At 41.9% G+C, this 26,222-nt stretch overlaps 1 protein-coding gene across 1 annotated transcript in view; it reads right to left on the bottom strand.

Moving 5' to 3' along the window:
* Window positions 1–26,222, bottom strand: part of gys2 (glycogen synthase 2) — a 42,381-nt gene that overhangs the window by 13,464 nt on the left and 2,695 nt on the right. Inside the window, exons 3-12 of the mRNA XM_017715390.2 lie at window positions 24,137–24,328; window positions 20,119–20,304; window positions 15,473–15,617; window positions 13,350–13,467; window positions 13,097–13,217; window positions 10,603–10,709; window positions 10,288–10,347; window positions 9,874–9,952; window positions 2,323–2,436; window positions 1,980–2,106 (exon numbers count right to left, since the gene is read on the bottom strand). Of these exons, the coding sequence (XP_017570879.1) occupies window positions 1,980–2,106; window positions 2,323–2,436; window positions 9,874–9,952; window positions 10,288–10,347; window positions 10,603–10,709; window positions 13,097–13,217; window positions 13,350–13,467; window positions 15,473–15,617; window positions 20,119–20,304; window positions 24,137–24,328 (1,249 nt within the window). The remainder of the gene's footprint in view (window positions 1–1,979; window positions 2,107–2,322; window positions 2,437–9,873; window positions 9,953–10,287; window positions 10,348–10,602; window positions 10,710–13,096; window positions 13,218–13,349; window positions 13,468–15,472; window positions 15,618–20,118; window positions 20,305–24,136; window positions 24,329–26,222) is intronic.

The following is a 26,222-nucleotide window of genomic DNA, read 5'->3' as shown; positions in this document are numbered from 1 at the left end:
CCTTCGCCTACCAGTGTAAACTGATCAAACTGTAAGTCGCTCTGGATAAGAGCGTCAGCCAAATGCCATAAATGTAAATGTAAAAAATGGTAGGGAAAAACATTCAAACAGAAATAAAGCTGGCTGAGTGGCATTTTATGCAGTTATGCCACTTGACAAAGTTGCCTTTCATGTCATGCTAAGAATGGGTTTTTATTCAGAGGCAAGTAGTAGCTTGGTTGGTTAGTGTAGTAACACCTCTGCCTTCTACACTGTAGACTGGGGTTCAATTGCCCACCTGGGTAACCACCCTACACTATACCAATAAGAGTCCTTGGGCAAGACTCCTAACACCACCTTCGCCTACCTGTGTAAAATGATCAAATTGTAAGTCGCTCTGGATAAGAGCGTCAGCCAAATGCCGTAAATGTAGTAGCTAATTACATTTACTCAGGTACATGTACTAAAGTAAAAATATTGATGGGTTTGTACTCTGCTGAGTATTTTTTAAATCATACTACTTTTACTTGCACTGAAGTAAGTAATGAACAAAGGAATCTTCTACTCTGTTATATTTTAGCTATTGACCTCATTTACATATTTAGATACTATTCCCATTCTGTGTGTTTAATCTCTGTATGTTTTGATGGTGGCAATATTTGCACTGTTTTGTAATTGGTTAAATTTCTGATTTTGGAGCTCAGTGTTTCAGACCAAAAGAACCCAAAAAGAGCTGCACAATCTTCAGTTCCTCTGTTGACAAATGCTGGATGTACTCAGAAGTTTCACCACAGTACTCAGTACTCAGAACTTAAGCAGTATTTTAGACTTGCTTCTTCCGGGAGCAGTCGTGGGCTGGAGGTTAGGGAACCAGCCCCGTGACCGGAAGCTTTCCGGTTGGATCCCCAGCGCTGATGGTACGTGACTGAGGTGTCCTTGAGCAAGGCACCTAGGGCTGCCCACCGCTCTGGGCAAGTGTGCTCACTGCCCCCTAGTGTGTATGTGGTGTATCACTGTTGCGGGAGTAATAAGGGTCACTTGATCTTATGTAACTCTACTCAAGTTGTTCTGGGGAAGGTGCTTTTACTTGAGCACTGGTTGAGACTACTCTACCTCCACCCACCTCTGAACTTCATCATGAACAGTGTCCGTGTTAGTTTTGATGCTGCTTCAGTAGCTGCAGCCTCAGATAGGCAGTGTTAGATGTTAGATAACATCTTTGAAGAACATCAGGCTGGAAACTGATAATATATCTCTTTCCTTTGGTTCGGATGCTGATATGCAAGGGCTAAATTATAGACGTGGGTGTTTGTTTATTGATCAGACGTTTTGTAGGGATGCCAGTGCTCTATTAGTTTCACATGCATCACCATGAATACAAATAAACAGAAAGGGTCAAATGCCCCCTCGCCAACGTGCTTCCAGCAGGCCTGTCTTTACAAACACTGAAGCTCCTACTAAAGCCTGAGTACACGGATAAACCAATGCAACGATCCAGTTTTTTATCTCAGCTTAACTGACTTGTTTTGAGGGACGACCAAAGTAATAATCTCCTCTGTAGTGGACATTAGTAGTGCAAATTAGTTTAGCAAAGTGTTGTACTGGACTTGCAGTGGACTGAAGCAAGCAAGGTGTTAACAGAACAGTGTATATATATATATACACACTCTTTTTCTCATATTTACTCAAAGTTCGAGAGACATATGTATAAAGTAGATATATGCACTGGAACTGTATTAAATGACCAATAAGTGGTTCCCCTCACTTTCTTTCCATGTGTATCCACCAGGCTATTAAGGAAATCTTCTTCTTTTGGACTCTGAAAGGCTATTCATGGCATGTTGTTGCTCAGCTAAGTCAACACTTCTTATTTGGCCTTTTAAAAAAATCTCAGACTCTTTGATTAACTGTGAAAATCTGCAGATCACTTGATTTCTAATACAATCCATAGTAGCGGCTCTTCATACGACATGTAGGTGTGAGATGTGACTGCGTATAACCTGGTGTGTAGCCCCAGGGTTCATAATAAGAGGGAAAAACTCCTAAATGGCAACCGCGGATGAACTCCTCATAGTCCATGGGCAGCAGCGGGCTGGTGGAGGAGAGGAATTCTGGATGGAATACGATCTGGCGAGCAGAAGAATGAGAACCAAGTCATTATCATAAACACTGTGAAGCTGCTCAGCCTGGCTCACGCTCAGTCAATACAGGATTGATTCGATAGTCATGTCAGAGGAAAATCAAATACAAATAAGAAGCCGCAGCTGTGAAATGATTGGCTGATTTAAGTGCAAGCTGTAAGGTGTAAACGTGGCTCTGCACTCGTGAGAATTTCTGGTGTACCTTGACTCTGTCACTGCGGCTGTTGAAGAGACCGATGCGGCGGACGTTGCTCAGGATTGGATCCGTTGAGTCGTCCAGCATGTTGTGAGTGGTCACTGGAGGGAGAGTGTGTCTCTGCATTGATGAACAGGACAGTGCATGAAGGAACATGTCGAAGGAAAAATTGACAATCAATGCGAGCACTGATCCATGAATCATCATCCCATCACGGACATGAAGGGTGGGATTACACATCCATTAACCTGTTTAAAACGCACTCAGGCAGCTCATACAGACAAGAGGTAATGCTACAGTGACCCCAAATGAATTATAGAGTCCTCTAAAGCCTGATGACCAATAAAGACATGTTTAATGGCAAATAAATCCAGTCATATCCAACGGCAGTATGTACATATAATATACAGTTAATGCTGCTTTCAAGTGTGAGGTGATCATGTTGTACCAGGAGAGGACACTGAGGCTGTGAAATGAGTGTTTATTAGCTTTCTGGGATACAGTATATCAGTTTTGGCCTATTTTACTGGTGTTTTGGACCCGTACACTCTTAAGAAAGATGGACGAAGGTTCTTCAAGGGTTCTTTAGTAAAGGACTTTACTTTACACTACAGTATTGATGCATCTCAAAGTTAGTCATGTCTATAATGTGTGCTGTTAGACCACCTCACACCACTCAGTGCCTGCTGTCTGTAAATACAGCGAATCTGTCTCGTATGCCATGTAAATATGTAAATATATATACTTTTATATTTTATTTTATTTCTCCTGTACTTTAACTTCTGTCTAGATTTATTTCTTTTTATTTATTTTTTTGCATAGTTTATGTGAGTTTATGTGTAATTATATGTCTTGCTACTGAAACAATGCAATTTAAGTTTAAGTGACCCTTATTAGTCCCACAACGGGGAAATTTCACCTCCACATTTAACCCGTGCGTGAAGTGAAACACCACATACACACTAGTGAATACACACACACTAGGGGGCAGTGAGCACACTTGCCCAGAGCGGTGGGCAGCCCAATCCGCAGCGCCCGGGGAGCAGTTGGGGGTTAGGTGTCTTGCTCAAGGACACCTCAGTCATGTGCTGTCGGCTCTGGGGATCAAACCGGCGACCTTCTGGTCACAGGTATGGTTCCCTGACCTCCAGCCCACGACTGCCCCCCTCTAGGATCAATAAAGTTCTATCCATCTATCCATCCATCCATCCATCCATCCATCTTTTTAGGTAGTGCTCTATGTAAAACTGTAGGTAGGATATTTTGATGGCCTAAATTACCCAGATTATCGGAGAATGCTACCAGCACTGAAATCTATAGGTGGGATAATTTGACAGCCTAAATCAATGTGTTAAAAATGGCAAGCCTCAACAATCCTCAACCAACCAGAGCTGAGAGTGCAGGGTGGAGAGCACGGTACTGCGGCTCTGCAGCTAGACCCTTCTCGAAAAAAACTCTAAAAACGCCTACAAATGCTCAGTTATAGTCTTTCACTGAGAACTTAAAATGCCCATATCATGGAAAACCACATTTTCCTTGCTTTTTCTTTTTTAATAAAGGAAACATTTTTTAACATGCCGTTCACTCCCCAGTCCATATATGCAAACTAAACTGCACAGTCGGAATTGTTTCTGTGATGTCACAAAACTCATTTATCCACCTATTCAGCCTACAGCAGTGCCCCCCTCCCCCCTTCACACTTAAGCTTTAAGGAATATTTAAGCACTGATTGCATTTTGAATGAGGCGAAATACACGACAGCCAATCAGAACAGAAGTCACTGACATACACTATATAGACAAAAGCATCGGGACACGTCTCTTAATGATTAAATTCAGGTGTTTCATTCAGGCTCGTTGCCGCAGGTGTATAAAATCAAGCCCCTAGCCATGCAGCCTGCCTTTACACACATTAGTGAAAGAAAAGGCCGCTCTAAAGAGCTCGCTGAGTTCAAGCGCGGCGCTGTGACAGGATGCCACCGTGGAAACATGTCAGTTTCGTAAGTTTCTTCCCTCAATCGACTGTGAGTGGTCCTGGGAGGGTTCAGGAACCACGGCAACTCAGCCACGAAGTGTCAGATCATGTGAAGTTATAGAGGGGGTCTCCGAGTTCTGAGGAGCATAGAGCATAATGTCCCCAATGCTCTGCTGACTCAGTAACTGCAGAGTTCAAACCTCCTCTGGTATCAACATCAGCACAAAAACTGTCCCGGGAGCTTCATGGCAGGGTTTCCATGATCGAGCAGCTGCATGCAAGCCTTACATCACCAAGCACAATGCCAAGCATTAGACGGAGTGGAGAAAACGCCGCCACTGGACTCTGGAGCAGGGGAAACATGTTTTGGGGAGTGACCAATCAGCTTCCCTATCTGTCAGTTGGATGGAAAAGTCTGGGTTTGGCGAATATCAGGAGAACGTTACCTGCCTGACTGCACTGAGCCAGCTGTAAAGTTTGGTGGAGGAGGGATGATGATATGGGGTTGTTTTCAGGGGTTGGCTGAGGCACCTTAGGTTGAGTGAAGGGAACTCTTAAAGCTTCAGCACCAAGAGAGTTTGGACAATTTCATGCTTCCAACTTTGTGGGAACAGTTCGGGGACGGCCCCTTCCTGTTCCCACATGACTGCCCACCAGTGCACAAAGCAGGTCCATAAAAACGTGGATGAGCCAGTTTGGTGTGGAAGAAATGGATTAGCCCCGACAGAGACCTGACTTCCATGAAACACCTTTGGGATGAATTAGAGCGGAGACTGCGAGCCAGGCCTTCTCGTCCAACATCAGTGTCTGACCTCACAAATGCTCCTTAGGATGAATGAGCAAAAATTCCTACAGAGCTGCAATGAGGGACCAACTCCATATTAATGCCTATGGATTTAGAATGAGGTGTCAGAAAAGCTCCTGTAGGTGTCCCATTACTTTTGTCCATATAACATTTATGGCATTTGGCTGACACTCTTATCCAAAGCGACTTACAATTTTCGATGTAAGGCCAAGGTGGCGTTAGGAGTCTTGCCCAAGGACTCCTATTGGTATAATGTAGGGTGCTGCTGGTGGGGGATTGAACCCCAGTCTACTGCATAGAAAGCAGAGGTGTTATCCACTACACCAACCAACCACTAATGCATATCAGTCTTAAAGGCACAATAAAAAAGACTGCCTGTTTAATTCTGAGGTATCAAGATAGGCTGGGAAACGGTCATGAACCATATGGCCATATGCTCATTTAAAAAAAAGAGGTCTATAGAAAAGAGAACGGTTTTATTTAGAACCATGAGTTCTGTACAGAACCGTTTCACGATTTGCATGGTGAAATGGCCCTTTCAGATCGATGTTGTGAATGGTTCTGAAGGGCCATTTCACCATGCAAATCATGAAATGGTTCTACACAGAACTCGTGGTTCTAAAAAAAACATTCCCCTTACTGAAGAACCTCTTAAATAACCTTCTTTTGTAAGAGTGTGCATTAAACCACACATATGGGTCTCAGCAGGGAAAATGAAATACAAGAAAATTATGTCAGTATGGTCAGTAAAAACTTTTCTATGTTCTCAAAACGAACAGGAACTCCACTGATTCACAGTGCACTTACATTAAAAACCAGTGGGTGGGCGCTGATTTATGTAACTTCCCACTGGCTTCAATTATAAATGCTTTTTTAGTCACCGGGTTTTCGTTTTACACACTTCGGTAACCTCAAACAGTTTGCATTGATGTCCCTGTAGTTACTGAATAATAAGCCTTAGTAAACTTCGTTAAAATCTCAGGCTTACTAAATATTAAGCACATGGAAAACGTGTTGCTGTCTGTGCTACTAGGCCCTTTCACAAGAAACAGCAGTGCATAACCTACAGACAGTTATTAACCTGAGAAATACAGGCGTTCGTGTCACTCCAGCCACCGCAGAAGTCGTCTCACTTTATTTACTTATGAATTGCCAAGACTGAAATTCGAGGATGTGTCCAGAACTGTTGGAGAACCAAACACACACCAATGTAGGAGTCCAGACTTAATTAAAGGACATAGGTGGACCGACAAGGTAGGAGTGTCTAATAGAGTGGACAGTGAGTGTGTTCACACATAAGTGTGTTCTTTAAGTGTGTGCAGACACACTGTGTCCACTCACTGTCCACTCTATTAGACACTCCTACCTTGTCGGTCCACCCTGTAGATGTGAAGTCAGAGACGACAGCTCATCTGCTGCTGCACAGTTTATGTCGGTCATCCTCTGGTCCTTCATCAGTGGTCACAGGACGCTGGCTGGATATTTTTGGTTGGTGGACTGTTCTCAGTCCAGCAGCGACACTGAGGTGTTTAAAAACTCCAACAGCACTGCTGTGTCTGATCCACACACTGATACACCACCACCATGTCAGTGTTACTGCAGTGTTGAGAATGACCCACCACCCAGATAGTACCTGCTCTGTGAGGGTCCATGGGGGTCCTGACCACTGAAGAACAGGGTAACAGAGTATCAGAGAAACAGATGGACTACAGTCTGTAACTGTAGAACTACAGAGTGGAGCTATACAGTAAGTGGAGCTGATAAACTGGACAGTGAGTGGAGAAACAAGCCTGATTGGTGTTTACATATATATTATATATGATATATTATGTCCGCAAAATTAAATCATGCCATTGAGTTTGCTTCGTCATAATTGTTCGCAGTGGTGGAGATAGGAACCAGACGTCTGATCAGTCTAATGCCTCTAAAAGCTGCCTCGCAGAAATTTGTCTTTTACAAACACGCTGCATGATGCCTGAGACACCGTAATACGATAGTTCAGGGATAAGATTTTGCCATAAAACGCTCAGAGGTTCAGGCAAAGCACAGCAATGCAAAACAGATCTCAAAGAAAAAGTGTTTTTTATATTCTCATATAGTGAAAACGAGAAATTAAAGCCAAAAGGTACCAGCTACCATGGCTTCATTTGCATAATGTCATCTTAACTGGCTCCTATAGGCTTTCATTCATAATTAGCAATGTTCGCATATTTGGGGTAATGTATTAAGCGCAGGCTACGGCCGAGCAGAGTTTAGTCAGGATAAATGTGACTGCTGGCCTGGTTTGGCTCATTTATTAGGCTTCTGCTTACAAGTGCTCCGCTACTTACACAAGCACCAGCAATAAACCTCAGTCCTTAACACCCAAAAATATTGATGTATAAATAAATCTAAATGGAGTGCTGGTATATTGGCCCTTGGCTCGCAGCGCTGCTATTAAGTAGAGGTGATATATATCAAAGTAACACATTCAATCTATTGACTCGTATTCAAGAGTTAAATTAGTCACGGTCCAGGGGCAGGAAGCTGCGTGGGGATGGCTCGGGGGATTCCGTCACTGGTTCTGAAAGGTGGTGCAAATCATCCCTCACTATGCCCTGAAGCTGACCTCTGGCAGCAGCTCATTCATAAAAAAGGGAAGCAAGAATGAATGAATGAATGAATGAATGAAAAGAGGAAAAAAGATGAGCTTCAATTTACAAACTCCACACTCTCCATCTCTGGGTACTGAGTCATCTCATCGCCAGTCCTCGCTTTGCAGGCTCTGTACTGCTATAAAACAAGCCCTGGTTTTTAAGGGGAATTATAGCTGAACAACTAAATTTCTGCATAACTAAGCGGTTGAGGGGGCGGCACGGTGGCGCAGTGGAGTTTGCATGTTCTCCCCGTGTCTGCGTGGGGTTCCTCCGGTTTCCTCCCACAGTCCAAAGACATGCAGTCAGGCCAATTGGACGTGCTAAATTGCCCCTGGGAGTGAGTGACTGTCTGTCTGTCTGCCCTGCGCTGCGATGGACTGGCGACCTGTCCAGGGTGTATCCTACCTTCTGTCCGATAGGCTGGGATTTTGCTGGGATAGGCTCCAGCAAACCCCCACACCCCACTACCCTGACGGAGAAGCGGCTTAGGGGATGGATGGATGGATGGATGGATGGATGGATGGATGGATGGATGGATGGATGGATAAATGGTTGAGATGTAAACAGAGTCAATCGGAGCAGTTCGATGTGAAATGGTTCAGATGTCTTTACAGTGGTGGTGATAGGAACCAGGGGTTGCCATGGCTACAACACAGATAGGGACATTTTATGTACTGTCCAAAACCACCAGAGAATCTTCTGAGTGTTTATATGTAATACTAATAATGAAAAATAGTGGTAAATTTGAAAACAATAACTTTTTTGGGTGCTACTTTGATTTACAATGCCATGAATGTGCTTTAAAAATAGGTTCTAGGCCCAAACAGCATCTCCGACAGCGGTTATCCGATTATGATTGGATTATTGAGTACAGGTAAACGCACTCATGGTCTCGATCATCAGAGAATCATGATCATCAGTGAGTCTCGATCAGCTTGTGAAAGACTTTCACCCAACAAGGGGCCTGTGACTTGTAAGAAGAGCAGAACTCTTCTTGGTACGATATGATACCTTTTCAAAAAGGTTCTTTCCATATATGATATGATATACATTTCCATACATTTTTTAAGTTATATATTCCCATATTTTTTACATAAATGTTATTATTATTATTTTTACATATTCTATTGTACATATGTGCATATACACTCACCGGCCACTTTATTAGGTACAGGTTCAGCTGCTTGTTAACACAAATAGCTAATCAGCCAATCACACGGCTGCAACTCAGTGCATTTAGGTGTGTAGAGGTGGTCAAGACGACTTGCTGAAGTGCAGACCGAGCATCAGAACGGGGAAGAAAGGGGATTTAAGGGGCTTTGAACGTGGCGTGGTTGTTGGTGCCAGATGGGCTGGTCTGAGTATTTCAGAAACTGCTGATCTGCTGGGATTTTCACACACAACTATCTCTAGAGTTTACAGAGAGCGGTCCGAAAAAGAGGAAATATCCAGTGAGCGGTCAGTTGTGTGGACGAAAATGCCTTGTTGATGTGAGAGGTCAGAGGAGAATGGGCAGACTGGTTCCAGATGATAGAAAGGCAGCAGGAACTCAAATAACCAACCAGAATCTCTGAGGAACGTTTCCAACACCTTGTTGAAAGTCTGTCACGAAGAATTAAGACAGTTCTGAAGGCAAAAGGGGGTCCAGCCTTTTACTAGTACCTAATAAAGTGGCCGGTGAGTGTATTTCAATATATTCACATATGTGTACATACATTGCCATATATTTAAATATTAAAAACTGAAACAAATATATCTGGCACACATTTTAGAACATCACATGCATTGTACATATTGTGACTTTTAGAATTAAACCTCACATCCATACAATAGTAACTTTATAGGAGAAAGAAAAAAAACATACATATATGTCCTTTTTATAATAGAATAAAATAAAATAGAATTAAACTGATGAATTAAGGTTGGGATGAATAACCTTGTAACACCTATGTTCATTGAAAGGTTGAGCAGTGCTGTAATTTAACCATTTAGGTTCTGCATTACGGAGAAGAACATTAAGCTCTCAAACGACTCCTTGAGTCTTATTATGGTTCTAACAGTGTAGTGTGATTTAGGCTCGCTGTGCTGGGTTAATTGTTTCATTGAGAGGAAAGAGGTTAGTGTAGGAAGAGTCGGCCTGACCTGCGTGGCGTAAATGGCCCTCTTCATTATTGTGAAGTCGTCTCTGTCTAGGATCTTGTTCATGTCTGGGATCTCGCCCCTGCGAACACAGTAGCGCTGTGAGACACAAACTCACAACCTTTCGGTGACCTTACTGAGCCCCAGGATCTGGCAGGGACTGACCCATTGACATCACACAATGCCACCACGAATATCCTAACTAGCAATCCTGAGAGCAAGTGCAGTTCCCTCCCATCATCACCTCCATTAACACATGTCTGAACCCTCGACACTCTAACGACCAAACAGAGGTCACACAGCCACACCAGCAGACGCCAACACCCGCTTCATCTCTCACGTCCACTTTTCATGCACGGACAGCGCTGTCACATCGCATCTGTCCGAGATGGAGCTTCTTAGGAAGGAATCTGATACCTCAGCAAGGCCTCGTACAGCCGTTTGCCAAACTTCTCCTTCACAGACTGGGCCGTGTCCCTGTATGAAAGAGAGCAAAGACGTCTGAGACACTTCCGAGAGGAGCAGCAGCATCAACAACAGCATTAATGGTCCTGCACAAAGGGTCAGCCTTCCACAAGACACACTGGCTGTACAACACTAAGGATCTTTAATGGAGAAGTGCATTTCAATCCAAGGCCTAGACAAGCAGCCGCAGAGGCACGTGGCATGCTCCGGGCTGAGGAACAGGGGGCGATCCTGCTGTGGAGATCATTTTCACGTGTGACGACGCACCACAGCTGCTTGCGCACTGCCTGCCCTTTCAGAGACTCCACGTTGAAGTTGTTAGTCTTGGCCGGCATGATGAAGAACACCACCACCGTCACGTCACTCTTATGCACCTGCCAGACAGCGGGACATACAGAAATCGGATACATGTTAATATACGACAAATAAAAATACAGTAGTGTGGCAAAATGTTAATGTTAAATCTCTAAGTGAGCCTAACGACCATCACTGCCGTGTAATTTCAGCAGAGATGAATGTGTTTGTGAACAGACTGTCAGAAGAAAGCGTTTCCCTTGTGGGAGGGAGCAGGACAAATGATTCAGATTTTCTGCAGGACGAAATCTTGCAGGAGTGAGCCTGAAAAGAAACTCCCGCACAGACCTCTACCTCGGTCCGTCTTAAATGAGCCCAAGCCCAGAGAAGGTGGCAGCGTTTCTGGATCCTGTTTATATATCGCTGTTGTTGGGACAAAACCTCGTATCTCCATTTTTGACGTTTTTCAGTTTTTGACATCATTTGAAATGACCTGTCGCCCTTTACACCGTGTGTAAATTTCACGATGAATGGAGCAAAAGAAACGGCCCAAAATTACTTGGATAGAATTCTGGTTTCATTGACTTGCATTAAAAGTAAAGAAGGTTTTTCCTTCTCCTGTAAAGTTACCACTTTGGAGAAACGAGGTTTTGATCTGACAAGAACTTAGAACCATTTGTCACTGAGTTCGCACACTGTGAAATTAGACCTGCGCATTTAACCCGTCCGTGCAGAGAAACACATACATGCACACTAGTGAACACACACACTAGGGGGCAGTGAGCACACTTGCCCGGAGCGGTGGGCAGCCCTATCCGATATTATATCCGATAAACGATATTATTTACTGTAAATGGGCAAATCCCCAAGCTCTGTGCTATTTCAAGTTGAGAAACGTTCTTCTTGAATTGTTGCACTATTTGCCTCAAGAGGTGGACGAAGTACACAAACCATGTACTGGAGTTAAAGTCGAGACACCCGAGGTAAAATATTCCTCCAGTAAAAGTAGAAGTTCCTCCCTTTAGACCTCCACAGGAGTAAAAGTACTAAAGTATTTCCCTTCAAATGTACTTAAGTATAAAGTAAAAGTACTAAAAGAGTAATTAACTTAATGCAACTTAGTTCCAAGTTTAAGTTGAATAAAAACTGGCTTTAAACTCAGGATCACAGATGAGCTCCTTTACTATGTTGATCTGTAGGCGTCTGTTCATAAACATAAACCAGCCCAAACTCATTTACTATAAAATGAAATGGTGTTTGTAGAAATTCAGAAAAAAGCCGCGTCAGTCTCGACTGCATATGTGGACATATTTCTATATTGAGCTCTATTTACACAAAGTCAGGTTAGTTCATCATTTATGTTGAACAGACTCTCCCAAAGTTTTACGCTGCTGCGCTGACGTTGAACCGCGTGCTGCACTGGGTCGGTATGACCAACAGGTCAAAACCAGCTCTAAACAAAGTGACCGCTGGGCCCTGATTGGTGCTCTGGCTTTGCGCTTCTCTCGTTTTGACATGTGACGTTTTTATACACACAGAAACCAAAAGGAACGACAGATTTCTCAAAATGTAGGAGGAAAAAGTCGGATATTAGACTCTGAAATGTAGTGGAGTGAAAGGAAAAAGTCCAGAACGGAGAAACTTCAGTACAGATACACCAAAAATACTAAAGTACAGAAACCAATTACATCTACTCAGTTATTGTCCATCACTGCCCCTCACCTTTACTGCTGAAAGCCTCTCTGAGATGCTCTTTATAGCCAGTCATATTACTGACCCGCTGCCAGTTAACCCCAATAGTTGTGAAGTTTTCGGCAGGAGGTTTTAGCGTTACGCATTTTTATCAGCCTTTTGTTTCCCCATCCCAACTTTTTGGAATGTGTTGCTGGCATCAAATTAAATAAACGGGCAAATATTTTTCAAAAACAATAACATTCCTCAGTTTCAACCTTTAATATCGCTGTTGTTGAAGGAAAACCTTGCATTTGCCGTTTTTCAGTTTTTGCTCTTTACATTGAACGTAAATTTCACGATGAATGGACTAAAAGAAACGACCCAAACTGACTTGGAAATAATTCTGGTTTCATTAACTTACATTAAAAGTAAAGAAGGTTTTTTCTTTCTCCTGTAAAGTTCCCATTTTGGAGATATGAGGTGTTCTTCCGACAACAGCGATATGTTGTCTTAATACTATACAGGTTATTAAATGATCTGTACATCATTACAATCTATTTTTATTCACATTTTATGCAGCATCCCAACTCTTTTTGGAAACAGGGTTGTATTAACCCTTTAAAATCCCAGGCTTATTCCACACTAAGGCTTATTATTCAGTAACTACAGGGACTTTGATGCAAACTAGTGTAATAAAAGTGTGTAATAAAACTTTGGGCCCTCCAGTGGGCCCTGGCCTTTTGAGCTTGTGTACTGTATGTAGGGTGTATGCTTTAGGACAGAGGAACAGTACCCTAAGCAGATAATTTAATCTGGACAACGCTTCCAGGAAGACGTCAGCTCCCTTGTTGGAGAACTCATACCGGCCTGCGATAAAGAAGAAAAGGGTTTTCTCCAGATTGAAGTCCAGGTGGCTGCCAGTGAGAAAAGATACAATATCAAAAACAGGATTGTGGTGCTGCAACAGTGATGTATGTTGCCTATCTAGCTCTGTGGATACACCTAGGCCTCATCTTATGGTGTCTGAATGGAGGAGAAGTCCTTACCCGTAGAAGTGTCCCCTCACAAACTCCTGGATCTTGAGTTTGTTCATGGAGTGCAGGTTCTGGAATTCATGCATAGCTGAAAACTTTTTTACATTCAGGCCATTTGGTGTTACCACATCTGCAAAGACAGAAGTAGAGCTTGAAAGCACATCCAGGCTTCACAGTACTTGAGATGGAACAAATGAGAATAAAAGGTAAAATGAGGGATATCACTTGGAATAGCATTGATATTGAAACCTTACACTGGCCCTGATGTTGATCTTTACAAACTACAAAGCAATAAACTACTATTCTCAGTTGAAGCTCTTGTACCGTGCTCAAACTGCTTAAACACTAACTATAGACAAAAAAACTGAAATAGGTCTCAGTTCAAATTAAACTGTTTAAAATAAAAGAACTGTAATTCCAATATAATAATTAGCTATCTACAGATTGTTCTTGTAATCGTTCAGGTGGGTGCCGCTGTTGTCATGTGACATAGTTATATAGAGTTATATTATTCTATTATTAATGACATTGTGTGGCATTTTTCACGGGAGCATGCCTGAAAAAGCAGTCCTGCGCAGACCTCTACCTGGGTCGTCTTACATGCACTTGGGCCCAGAGAAAGTGGCAGTGTTTCTGTATCCCATTTATATATGGTTTCTTCTTGTGTTGACTTGCATGTGGACATAGGGACAAACAATGGTTTTCAGAAGTGTTCCTGAGTAAATGCAGTGATTTCCACCACAGATGTGTCACAGAATCAGTTGGGATATTGATATCTGATCGTGCATTTTCAGCGGATATTGGCCTGATGTAGACATTGGATTACTGGAAAAAATACATTAAAGATACATTTATCTATTATCTATCTGGTGGTGTGATGGAATGCGTGTCTGTTTATTATTATAAAGCGTTTGGGAAATGGAAACTGGGCAGCTGTGATGCTCTGATAAACAACAGGGGGCGCTCTCACCATATTCATAACGTCATGTGGGTCATGCTTTGCTTTTGTTTGGCCTTTTCTACATCAGTAGCGGTAGCCCTAAAGCAAGCAAGCAAGCAAAATTTATTTATACAGCGCTTTTTACAACAGGTGTTGTCACAAAGCAGCTTTACAGGACAATCAGTATTGCAGAAAGATCCGGGTCCAAGCCAACATAAGCAAGCCAGCGGTGACGGTGGCAAGGAAAAACTCCCTAAAGAGGAAGAAACCTTGAGAGGAACCAAGACTCAGAAGGGGAACCCGTCCTCCTCTGGTCGACACCGGATAGCAAACATTATTAGTATGAAGTATTATAGTAAAGTGGGACAAGAGAAGATCTGAGGGTGAGGACTGCACAGCGCTGTACAGCAAGAAGCTCAGTGGTGGTCAAGCCGGTCCAGAAGGCTGGTGAGCAGCGGCACCAATCAAGGCAGTAGAGGCAGCAGCATCAGACGCACAGGATGGGCAGCTGATCAACTCAGCAGAGAAAGGAAAGACGGTCAGTTCTGTAAAGAGTGGCTGACCACAGATTACAGTATAACAGAGCAGCAGAGACCCCAGCAGGTCCACATCTGACAAGGATGGTGGCATCCCATATAAATGAAAATAATCTGTGTCCACCTACTAATGCGTAGATCCAGCTTAGTAAGGCAGATTTGTTTCCACACCTTACACGTTTTTATTTATACAGGATGCCGCCAGCAGGGCTCTGTAGATTTGCTTCTGTAATACGAGTTTGTGAAAAATCTTATCTTGACCCGTCAGATCTTAACTGAAGATAAAACGGTGACAGCTTTCTGTAATATGGCCCCTGAACTGCACTACTTCATTTGCTGATTAGTTTTTCCTTATTGAAAAGGATGCAAACCCATCAGAGTAATGTAGTGTGGCAGTTAGTGTAGGTTGACTGTATGGAGAGTGGCTTGTTCCTTACATACTGTGATGTATTGGTGAGCAGAATCAGGGAGTGACTAGCTATGTATCTTCACCTGATGATAGGTGAGGAGAGGGAGGGGAAACCTGGTAGTGTTGGTTAACATTATAATGTCGTTTAAATGATATGATGCGATGAATGATATGACGTGATGTGATTTCAGGTTGACTTCATCCAGCCAGTGTTATTAGTATTCACTGCTGGTCTTCCTTTCAGGCCCACCTGGTTGGCGGTGGAGCATGTGATCTGCTTCCACTGCGGTGATCTGGGAGACGGTCGTGAAAACGTGTGAGCAGTGCACCGCGGCTCTTTCCAGACAGTAGCGGTGGTAGATCTGCCTCTCTCCTGCCTCCCGGTCTATGTCGAACTGGGACACATAGCAAACACACAAGACTTACATTGACTCTATTTGTGACTTTACTTATTATATTAATCTAGCCACAAATGTGCAAGATCTCAGGATCAATACGGGAACTGTAACCGCTTTATTTCTTATATGGGATACAATATAGTGGGATGCAATAATACTTCATGAAAACATCTTAAATCTAATCAATATCTCTAATAATTCTAATTCGATTGTTGTAAGAATACTGTAAGGTTAGGTGACTTATTTCTGGACATTGTTTACTCGTTTGGGGCGGCACGGTGGCATGGTGGGCAGCGCTGTCGCCTCACAGCAAGAAGAGCCTGGGTTCGATTCCCCGGCCGGGTAACCGGGGACCTCTCTGTGTTTATATGTTCTCCCTGTGTCTGTGTGCAGTCCAAAGACATGCTGTCAGGCCATTTGGACATGGTAAGTGGTCCCAGGTGTGTGTGAACGTGTCTGTCTGCCCTGCGATGGACTGGCGACCTGTCCAGGGTGTATCCTGCCTTCTGCCTCATGACCTCTGGGATAGGCTCCAGTGACCCAGAAGGAGAAGCGGCTTAGAAGGTGTTTACTTGATTTAAGTCATTTTATTTAATGAAAGCGTCTTATTCAATGACTTGTTCTTAGAGGTGGACGTCTGGTTCCTATCACCACCACTCTCTATACGTATTAACTATTTAGTCTTGCAGAAACTGGACTGAATTATACAGAAATTCTGAAAAATAGGTGGAATTCCTATCCTTTAACAATTTTGTCGTGCTGGTGTGTTTTTTCATTTGGCCTACAACTCCAGTGAGCCAGCAGGCTAAACCATCAGCTTCACAATCATAAGATGCTGTCAATTACCCTTGACCTTCAGGCCAGATGACCTTATGCAGCTTACACCAGACCCAATTATCACTGCATAGGAAAGTACTGTACTCGCTTTAATAAGCATTTAACCCAAAGGTAACTCCTCCGTTTAAGAGGGATGGATAAATGTCATGAAATTTGGGGAGATTGATTTTTGCCGATGTCTGATGTTTTCTTATCTATATTCACTTTAACGCAAGTTCAGTTTACAGCATTTACTCCAAAAGTATTTGTTTATTATATTTACTGTTGTACTCTTTCTTTATATTGTGCTTGTCGGTAAAAATGATCAAAAAGTTCTTTCATTCCTCACATTCAATGTACACAAACCAGTCACTTCACCTCCTTGACCACCTCCTTGTTTCTACACTCACTGTCCACTTTATCAGCTCCACCTCCTGTATAGCTGCACTCTGTAGTTCTACAGTTACAGACTGTAGTCCATCTGTTTCTCTGATACTCTGTTACCCTGTCCTTCAGTGGTCAGGACCCCCATGGACCCTCACAGAGCAGGTACTATGTGGGTGGTGGGTCATTCTCAGCACTGCAGTAACACTGATGTGGTGGTTGTGTGTTAGTGTGTGTTGCGCTGGTCTGAGTGGATCAGACACAGCAGTGCTGCTGGAGTTTTTAAACACCTCAGTGTCGCTGCTGGACTGAGAACAGTCCACCAACCAAAAACATCCAGCCAACCACGTCCTGTGACCACTGATGAAGGACTAGAGGATGACCAGCACAAACTGTGCAGCAGCAGATGAGCTGTCGTCTCTGACTTTACATCTACAAGGTGGACCGACAAGGTAGGAGTGTCTAATAGAGTGGACAGTGAGTGGACACAGTGTGTCTGTGCACACTTAAAGAACACACTTATAGGCACTAAATGACAGCTAATGGTGAGTAGTCAGCTCCAGAGTCGGACATGCTTGCCTTTTTTTCTGCCTCATTTTTCTCTTTCTACTTTTAAGCCTAGTAAGGGAGCATGAGGAACAACCAAATGCACAATTTAACACTGTCTTGATATGTTGTAGAAGGTCAAGCAGCGTGAGCTTCTAGCCACATCATCACATTTCCTAGCAGCTCTTTCCCACCAAAATTCAGAGCGATTGGTCTGTGTTTTAGAGAGATCTGAGCCAAAGCATGCAAGTCTGGTTTTAAAACACAAGTTTTTTCAGTTTCTGAGCTGTTTGTGTAAAATCGCAGAATCCAACGTTATTTTACTTTAATCACCATCCTGTTGCCTACAATGTAGCACTGTTAGCGTTTTTAGGCAGCAGACAAGCTCACAGCAAGCGCAGCTGGGCTTAAGTTCAGTGTCCGTACTGTGGGGTTAGTTCTTACACAGCGTTGCAGCTCAGACACCTTTAATAAACGAAATCTAATAAAGTAAACTGTCTTTTTTCCATGTTTACACAGATTTTCTACATTATTAGTGCCTTACAGATGTTAGTATTTTGGTTTTAAATAAGTATATTAATGAAACTGACATCATCAGCTGGTAAAGCTGTAGTTATTCATATTTTACTGATATGTATTTTTTATTTGCTTTTTTTATTATTTATTTTTATTTTTTATTTGCTGTCCTTCATGGGACAAAAATAAACTTGTCATTGTTTGACAATCAATGTTGGTGTTCATACAACCCCAATTTCAATGAAGTTGGGACGCTGTGTAAAACATAAATAAAACCAGAATACGATGACCTGCAAATCCTTTTCAGCCTGTATTCAATTGAATCCACTACAAAGACGAGATATTTAATGTTCAAACGGATAAACTTTATTGTTTTTTGCAAATATTCACTCATTTTGAATTTGATGCCTGCAACACGTTCCAGAGAAATTGGGACAGGTGGAAATAAAGACTGGGAAAGTTGAGGAATGCTCAAAAAACACCTGTTCTTTTTCAGGGACGTCCTGCTTATTTCAGCAAGACGATGCCGAGCCACATTCTGCACGTGTTCCAACAGCGTGGCTTCATAGTAAAAGAGTGCGGGTACTAGACTGGCCTGCCTGCAGTCCAGACCGTCTCCCATTGAAAATGTGTGGCGCATTATGAAGCTCAAAATACGACAGCGGAGCCCCCCGGACTGCTGAGCAGCTGAAGCTGGACATCAAGCAGGAATGGGAAAGAATTCCACCTACAAAGCTTCAACAATCAGTGTCCTCAGTTCCCAAACGCTTACTGAGTGTTAAAGGAAAGGTGATGTAACACAGTTGGAAACACGCCCCTGTCCCAACTTCTCTGGAACGTGTTGCAGGCATCAAATTCAAAATGAGTGAATATTTGCAAAAAACAATAAAGTTTATCCGTTTGAACATTAAATATCTCGTCTTTGTAGTGGATTCGATTGAATATAGATTGAAAAGGATTTACAAATCATCGTATTCTGATCTTATTTATGTTTAACACAACGTCCCAACTTCACTGGAATTGGGGTTGTATATAATTTGATGTGCGTGTCTTTCAGTTGATCTGTCTGTCTGTCTTATGATAAAATACAGGGTGATTCAAAAAGATTCATCAAATTTCAAAATGATTCATTTCACTTGTAAATCATCACAGATCAGTGCAGTGAGCTGTAAACAGTTTAAATGAGCATAAAGTTTATTATGTAATTCTACAAGGTCTCAGTCTGAACCTCCTCCAGCTGGACGGACGACATCAACACCACAGTCAAACTCATCCCAGACTGGACTGAGCGTGTCGGGCGTCGCTGCTCTCACGGCTCTTTCAGTGGGATTTTGGAGATCATCCAGTGCTGTGGAACCAGCGCCGAACGCTCTGAGCTGCTGGAGCTTCACTGCTGATGAAAATCAGGCTGCACAGTTAAGACGGATTCACTCTTATTGAACCGCTTTGTGCTCAGGGGTCTCATCTCCTCTCAGACTAAGGGGGCCCGTCTTCCACTGACAGTCAGAAACTCTATGACCCCCCTCTTTCAATTGGATTGTGATTGGTTCCTCGACGCCTCACAGTTGTATAAATATGGCACTTTGAAATCAAATGAATCTTTTCGAATCTGTATTATGCAGAAAATATATTTCTTACAGTATATAATTACAACGAATTAACTCTGTTTGCACTGACCGGACTTTTCTAGCAGGTGTTAAACTGACCATCTGTTACAGTGAACCCACCCATGGGCTAAACTGTAACACTGCACTCCCCTCATTTTCAGTGGGATTGTATATGAACAGTAGGAGCTAGAGACAAAGTTCAAGTGTTGGTTTGTAGCAGTGATGTATATCGCTGCTGTCAGAAGAAGCCGTTTTTGACATAATTTCAAAGGACCTGTTGTTCTTTACATTGAGTGTGAATTTCATGATGAACGGAGCAAAACAAACGGGCCGGAAAGACGTCCGGTTCCATTGACTTGCATTAAAACTACAGTATGTTTTTTCTTTCTCCTGTAAAGTTCTAATTTTGGAGATACGAGGTTTTCTTCCGGCAACAGCGATATGTTGCTTGTATAAAAATATGATAATTCCAACTTAAATAGTTTTTAACTTATTCAACAAAGAACTAAACGCACCCTGTTCTCCCCTTCTGGCAGAATTTGAGTGTATTTTCCTCTTTTTAGTTTATTATACTTGACAGTTATGGAGATATTGTTTGGGTTTTGGTGGTGTGGTGTTGGTGGTCTCACCTTATCCAGGTTGTTGTAGAAATCTGCGTTTCCAGCACACAAATAACGGCCCAGGAGAGTCGCGTGTGTCGTGAAGACGGTTGCCATGGGCAGTTTACGGGAGCGGATCAGCACCAGCCCCACGCCCGCCTGCCACTCATGGAAATGAGCAATTACGTTGGGCTTGTCCTGAAGCTGGTCTGTCAACTACAGACAGAGAATAACATCAGCGTCCGCTCTGCTACACACAAAAAGACGGTTCTTCAAGGGTTCTTTAGCAAAGTGAATGGTTCTAATTACAACCATGAGTTCTATATAGAACCAGGTCATGCATAAAGGGATCTTTCCATGGTGAAATGGTTCTTTGGACTGATCGAGAGTGTGTTTAATGTGGTTCTATATAGACCCTTTTTGGAAAGGTTTCTACAGAGCACCAAAAAGGGTTCTCCTATTGTTGCAAGCTTCACGTTGTAACAATAGAGGTGCTAAACAGAACCCTTCTTCAAAAAACGTTCTATACAGAAGCATCTCCAGCATGTTCTCCATCAATCTGAAAAAGCTTCAACAATGCAAAGAACCCATTACACCAGTACACAAATGGCTCTCTGAGTGTTCATGGTTCTATACAGAACCCTTTTCTTTACAAAAAAAAAGACATTGAATATACATCATATACACATTTAAAATTGATGGCTCTCCAAAGGTTCTAGTAAAGAAAATGGTGCTATGTAGAACCCTGGACACTCAAAGAACCCTTTGCGTGATTAAAGGGTTCTTCGCATCATGAAAGGGTTCCTCAGATTGATGGAGAATGTGCCGCAGATGGTTCTATAGAGAACCTTTTGGTAAAAGGGTTCCAGTTAGCACTAAAAATAATTCATCAAACTTGATGCAACAGAAGAACCTTTTGGTGCTATACAGAACCCTTTTCAAAAGCATTCTACAGCACATTCTCCATCAACCTGAAGACCCCTTTCACCATGCAAAGAACCCTTTAAGCATAAATTGGTTCTATATAGAACTCATGGTTCTAATTAGAACCAGTCCCTTTACTAAAGAACCCTTGAAGAACCATCTTTTTTTAATAGTGTACAGTAGCATTTCATCGCTGCTGCTTTAGTCTCAGATCTCAAAGACATTAAACTCCAACATTGTTCAGTTAAATCAGTGCCACAGTCATTTTCTATGGCCAACACTATCAGTGAATTTCCCCTTCAGTAAAAGTGTGGAGGTGCTGTGTTCCTCACTCTGTTCTCCTACATTGCCTGCTGTTAGTGTGTGTGTGTGTGCGCGTGTGTGTGTGTGTGTGTGTGTGTGTGTGTGTGTGTGTGTGTGTGTGTGTGTGTGTGTGTGTTTGTGAGGGTGGACAACATGGACAGGCTGCTGACTGGCTACAGCTGCTACAGTAGAACCCTACGCTGGACACTTGTGATATTTTAAACATCTGGTACTTTTACATAAATTCTTATGGCTGCATTGATCAGATAAACAATAATCCGGAGGGTCCTCCATACCACAGACACATCAACACCACACACAGGTTAAAGTAAAGAAATTGGAGTTGTAATATAATACTTACCGATCTACAAATTGTTCTTAAAATCATTAGAACAGTGGTTCCCACTGTTGTCATGTGACCTAGCTGGACATTGTTATTTTATTCTATTATAGTTATATTTTACCTTCATATCATTTTAAACTATACAGTCTTTCCTTTAATATCTCGTGGTTTATATTTTATATTAGCCTACGTTTTTGTTTTATTCCCAGCATCATTTTTTTTGTATGTGCACTATTAGGATTGCTGCCCAATTCTTTTATGAAATGAAAATGAATCTTGAATCTATATTCCGTGACATTTCAGGCTAGATTTGTCACAGAATCAATTTGGATATTGATCTGATCCATCATTTTCAGACGATATTGGTCCAGTATAGATACTGGATCACTGTGAGAAATGATATCTTGGCAAGTGAAATCGTCTTAAATCTAGTCAGTATGAGTTATACTTCTCTTTTTGAGACAGTTGTAAGAATATTAAAAGATCATCTGGTATTTTTACTTAAATTGTTGTGGTTGTAGTGTTTTAAAAATAATGTTTTATTTTTTTATGTGGTGGGTCCAGCAGACCACTGAGTAATACACACATAAACACCACACAAGGGCTAATCACTGAGATGAAAACGGTCAGTCAGAGTGGTTTGGAAATGCTTCATTGTAGAGACCCTCTTTACAGGGGTGGTTATAGGAACCAGGGGTCACCGTATCTAATATAGCCATAACACAAATCGATATTTTATTTGCTTAATGAATTAATGAATTTTTATTAAGCGAATGAGTTTCTTTTTGGTTATATATATATATATATATATATATATATATATATATATATATATATACACATATATATATATATACATAATGATTATAATGGATTAAATGGATAAATAAATGGATAAAAGTGGTAATTGATTAAAAACCTTCCTTTCTTTGGGGACTATTTTACGTCTTGTATGTAAAATCTATTGTACTGTAAAAATCAATTCAATAAAAACAATAAAACCCACTGTCAAACAATGTCTCAGACATCAGCAAGTGTACCTTTTCAAAAATAGTTCAATAAGGCACCAGAACAAGGTTCTCAAGCTTGACATCATAACTAGAGCAGAAACCTTTGTGGTGCTGGATAGAACCATATACAACACATTCTCCATCAGTCTGAAGAACCATTCCACCACACAAAGAACCACTTACACATGCAAACAGTTCTTTGAGTGGTTATGGTTCTGTAGAACCACTTTATTTACTAAAAACCTTGAAGAACCATCGTTCTAAAGAGCGTTAAACCCTACAGGCAGGTGTCCACCACGAATGGATTATATTAAGTTTATATTTTAGGCCAAAACTCTCAAAACAGCGTCTCAGTCATCAGGCAGTGAATTCAGAACCAGTTCATGTAGGAACTTTCTGTGAGGAGCTTAGAGGGACGTCTGGTTCCCATCACCACCACTGTGAGCAGCTCTGACTCGGTCAGTTTCCCTGGTTCTTATTTCTCAGCCGTTTCATGTTAAAGTTAGAAACATTAGAGGAAACGTAACCTGAACTACTTTTAATTAATGAATGAATTAATTAATTACTTTTACTGTGTTGCTGAACTGTTCAACAGTTGGAAAAAACTTAATAAGAATGTGACTGTTAAGATATTCTTTCATATATGCCTCATTCTAAGTCTTGTATTGTTATGATGGTTGCAGTTTCAGTTTCACTGTGTCATAGGGGTTGGGCGATATGGCAAAAATCTAATATACGTCAAGAAGTTTTCATGATATTAATGATTGATTTTAATCTGCTGAAACAGAGAAAGAAGAGTCAGTAGTGCTGCATTTAAAAAATACTTTCAAAATCAATGAACACAGTGATTTTTGTTCAATATTTGGCACTAAATCCAGTAAAACTGGACGAAATTTGCTCTTTTTATCGTGAAACATGAAGTGGTTCATTGCTCTACAAGCATGGGCAATGTACACAATATGCTCAGAAAAGGCATATTGTATTATTTTGGGACATAATTTGTCACAATAACAATATATATCGTCATATTGCCCAGCCCTGTCTAGGCATACATTACAAACATCTCTTCACAGAATTCAGCAACTGCCTATTAAAAGTGACTTTTTTCAGTCGACAAATTATCTGTTGCTTCGTAATTTTAGAGAAATGAATCAAATTTTTTTGTCCATGGCATTTGAGACTTTGAAACGCAGCAAATCGAGGTTGGATGGAATCTTGCTTTTCCTTTAGAGCCACAGTTACAGTCAAACAGAAGAGATTGGTAAAACTGAGTAGGAATGTTTAATAAATGTTTTATATGTCTTATTTAACCCCTTAAAAGGGCAGCGTCCACCGCCAGGCCCAAGGTTTTTTATACACTTCTATATCCTAAGAGTAGCTGTAGTCACTGAATAATAACCCAGCCGAAGTTTTTGGGCCAGGCCTACTGTGGCGAACATGCCGATGGCCTGAACTTCGAATCTCTCACCTCCTTGAAGAACCAGGCCACGAGTGAGCCCAAAATGAGCGAGTCGTTGGCCTCTCGGTCGTGGTACGGCAGCCCGATGCTACAGGTGTTCCACAAGTCTCCCTTCCAGCGGTCCAGGTTCCAGGCAGCTGCTCCAATATCGAAGAGGATCACATACGGAGTGCCTTCTATGAGCCACCGGCCAAAGTGGACCTACACACACATGCACAAGCTGAGATGAGTGTCCAAGTGAACCTGTTTAAAAGGGAATGGTTTAAATCTGAATAATTCTAAATGTAATATTTATCTCATCTCTGTGCTTAAAGGGTGCCCCCCGCCTCAACACCACCAACACATTATGATCATTTTAATAGACGTCAGCGTCACTAATTAATGACGTTCTATTAAAAGACTGGTTTACCAAGAGAGACGCTGGAGGACTTTCACCTGAAATGAGTTCATGAAGCCAGTCTGGTTATAAAAATGATAACAGGACATCAGAGCCAGAATTCCTCTTTTAGTACTTTTACTTTATACTTAAGTACATTTGAAGGGAAATACTTTAGTACTTTTACTCAAGTGGAGGTCTAAAGGGAGGAACTTCTACTTTTACTGGAGGAATATTTTACCTGGTGTCTTGAATTTAACTCAACTACATGGTTTGTGCACTTCGTCCACCTCTGTTTATGATAAAGCCCTGTCTACCTGCTCCAAGACCCGAAACAGCAAAACCTGAACCCACTGATTCTTGACTGAGATCTGGTTTAATGCTGAGTCTCTAACGCCCTCTAGTGTTTTAAGACAGGCTAGGGTTTTAAAGTCTCATACTTCCATCTGCTGGCCAAAAGGAGCATGAATTCAAAGTAAGTACATTCTGAGGACCACAATCCCACAGCAGTGCACAACAGAAAAAAGCAAGGTCAGTCCCCACTGAACTCACACACCCCAGAACAACTACACTGTTAAAAACATTAAAGCTAGCAATCAGTTCCACTGGCTGAATTCAACTCAGTGATATAAAGCTGAATAAACCAAGGCAGTGATTTACAGCAGTCTAAACTGTTCTGTAGTTTACAGGATAAATGTAAACACTTGTAATCTTCTTATACCTAAAAGACCACCCATATAAACATATAGTGCAAATGTATTTATCAAATACATTTCTGCAAAGTATAAAATGGACAAATTGCATTTATTTGTATTTGTTTTTATTTCAAATACGATATCAAATCATACCTGCATTTTCACAGAGTATCAATACCTACAACACTCGCTTTTGTCTGTTAAAAGTTCACTTGATCATATTTGAAATGAAGATACTGGAATACAAATTCATTTCAAAAGGTTTTAGACACCAACCAAAAATATCCAGCCAACAGCGTCCTGTGGGCAGCGTCCAGTGACCACTGATGAAGGACTAGAGGATGACCAGCACAAACTGTGCAGCAGCAGATGAGCTGTCGTCTCTGACTTTACATCTACAAGGTGGACCGACAAGGTAGGAGTGTCTAATAGAGTGGACAGTGAGTGGACACAGTGTTTAAAACCTCCAGCAGCACTGCTGTGTCTGATCCACTCGCAGCAGCACAACACACACTAACACACCACCATGTCAGTGTTACTGCAGTGCTGAGAATGACCCACCACCCAAACAGTGCCTGCTCTGTGAGGGTCCATGGGGGTCCTGACCACTGAAGAACAGGGTAACAGAGTATCAGAGAAACAGATGGACTACAGTCTGTAACTGTAGAACTACAGAGTGCAGCTATACAGTAAGTGGAGCTGAAACGAGGAGGTGGTCATGATGTCACGCCAGACTGGTGTATGTAATCATCTGTTCAAAGTAATTAGTGTGATAATTGATCCCATCCCATAGTCTACGCCAGGGTTTCTCAACCACCAGGCCGAGGACCACAAGTGGGCCGCGAAGCACCCCTTGATGGACCTCCTTGGACCTATACTGAGGGGGACCAGTGGTCTCTAATGGGCCTGTGATGGCACTCTGTCATACAATCAGTGAAGAAAATAACTGACTTAACAATTAAAGGGAAATATAAGATGTTCCACAGTTAACAACAGCAATACAAGCCCCACAATAACAATAAGT

The sequence above is a fragment of the Pygocentrus nattereri genome, chromosome 1, assembly GCF_015220715.1.
Source record: "Pygocentrus nattereri isolate fPygNat1 chromosome 1, fPygNat1.pri, whole genome shotgun sequence".
Lineage (NCBI taxonomy): Eukaryota > Metazoa > Chordata > Actinopteri > Characiformes > Serrasalmidae > Pygocentrus > Pygocentrus nattereri.
Note: the sequence above shows the minus strand (reverse complement) of the source record. Positions and strands in the feature narration are given on the sequence as shown.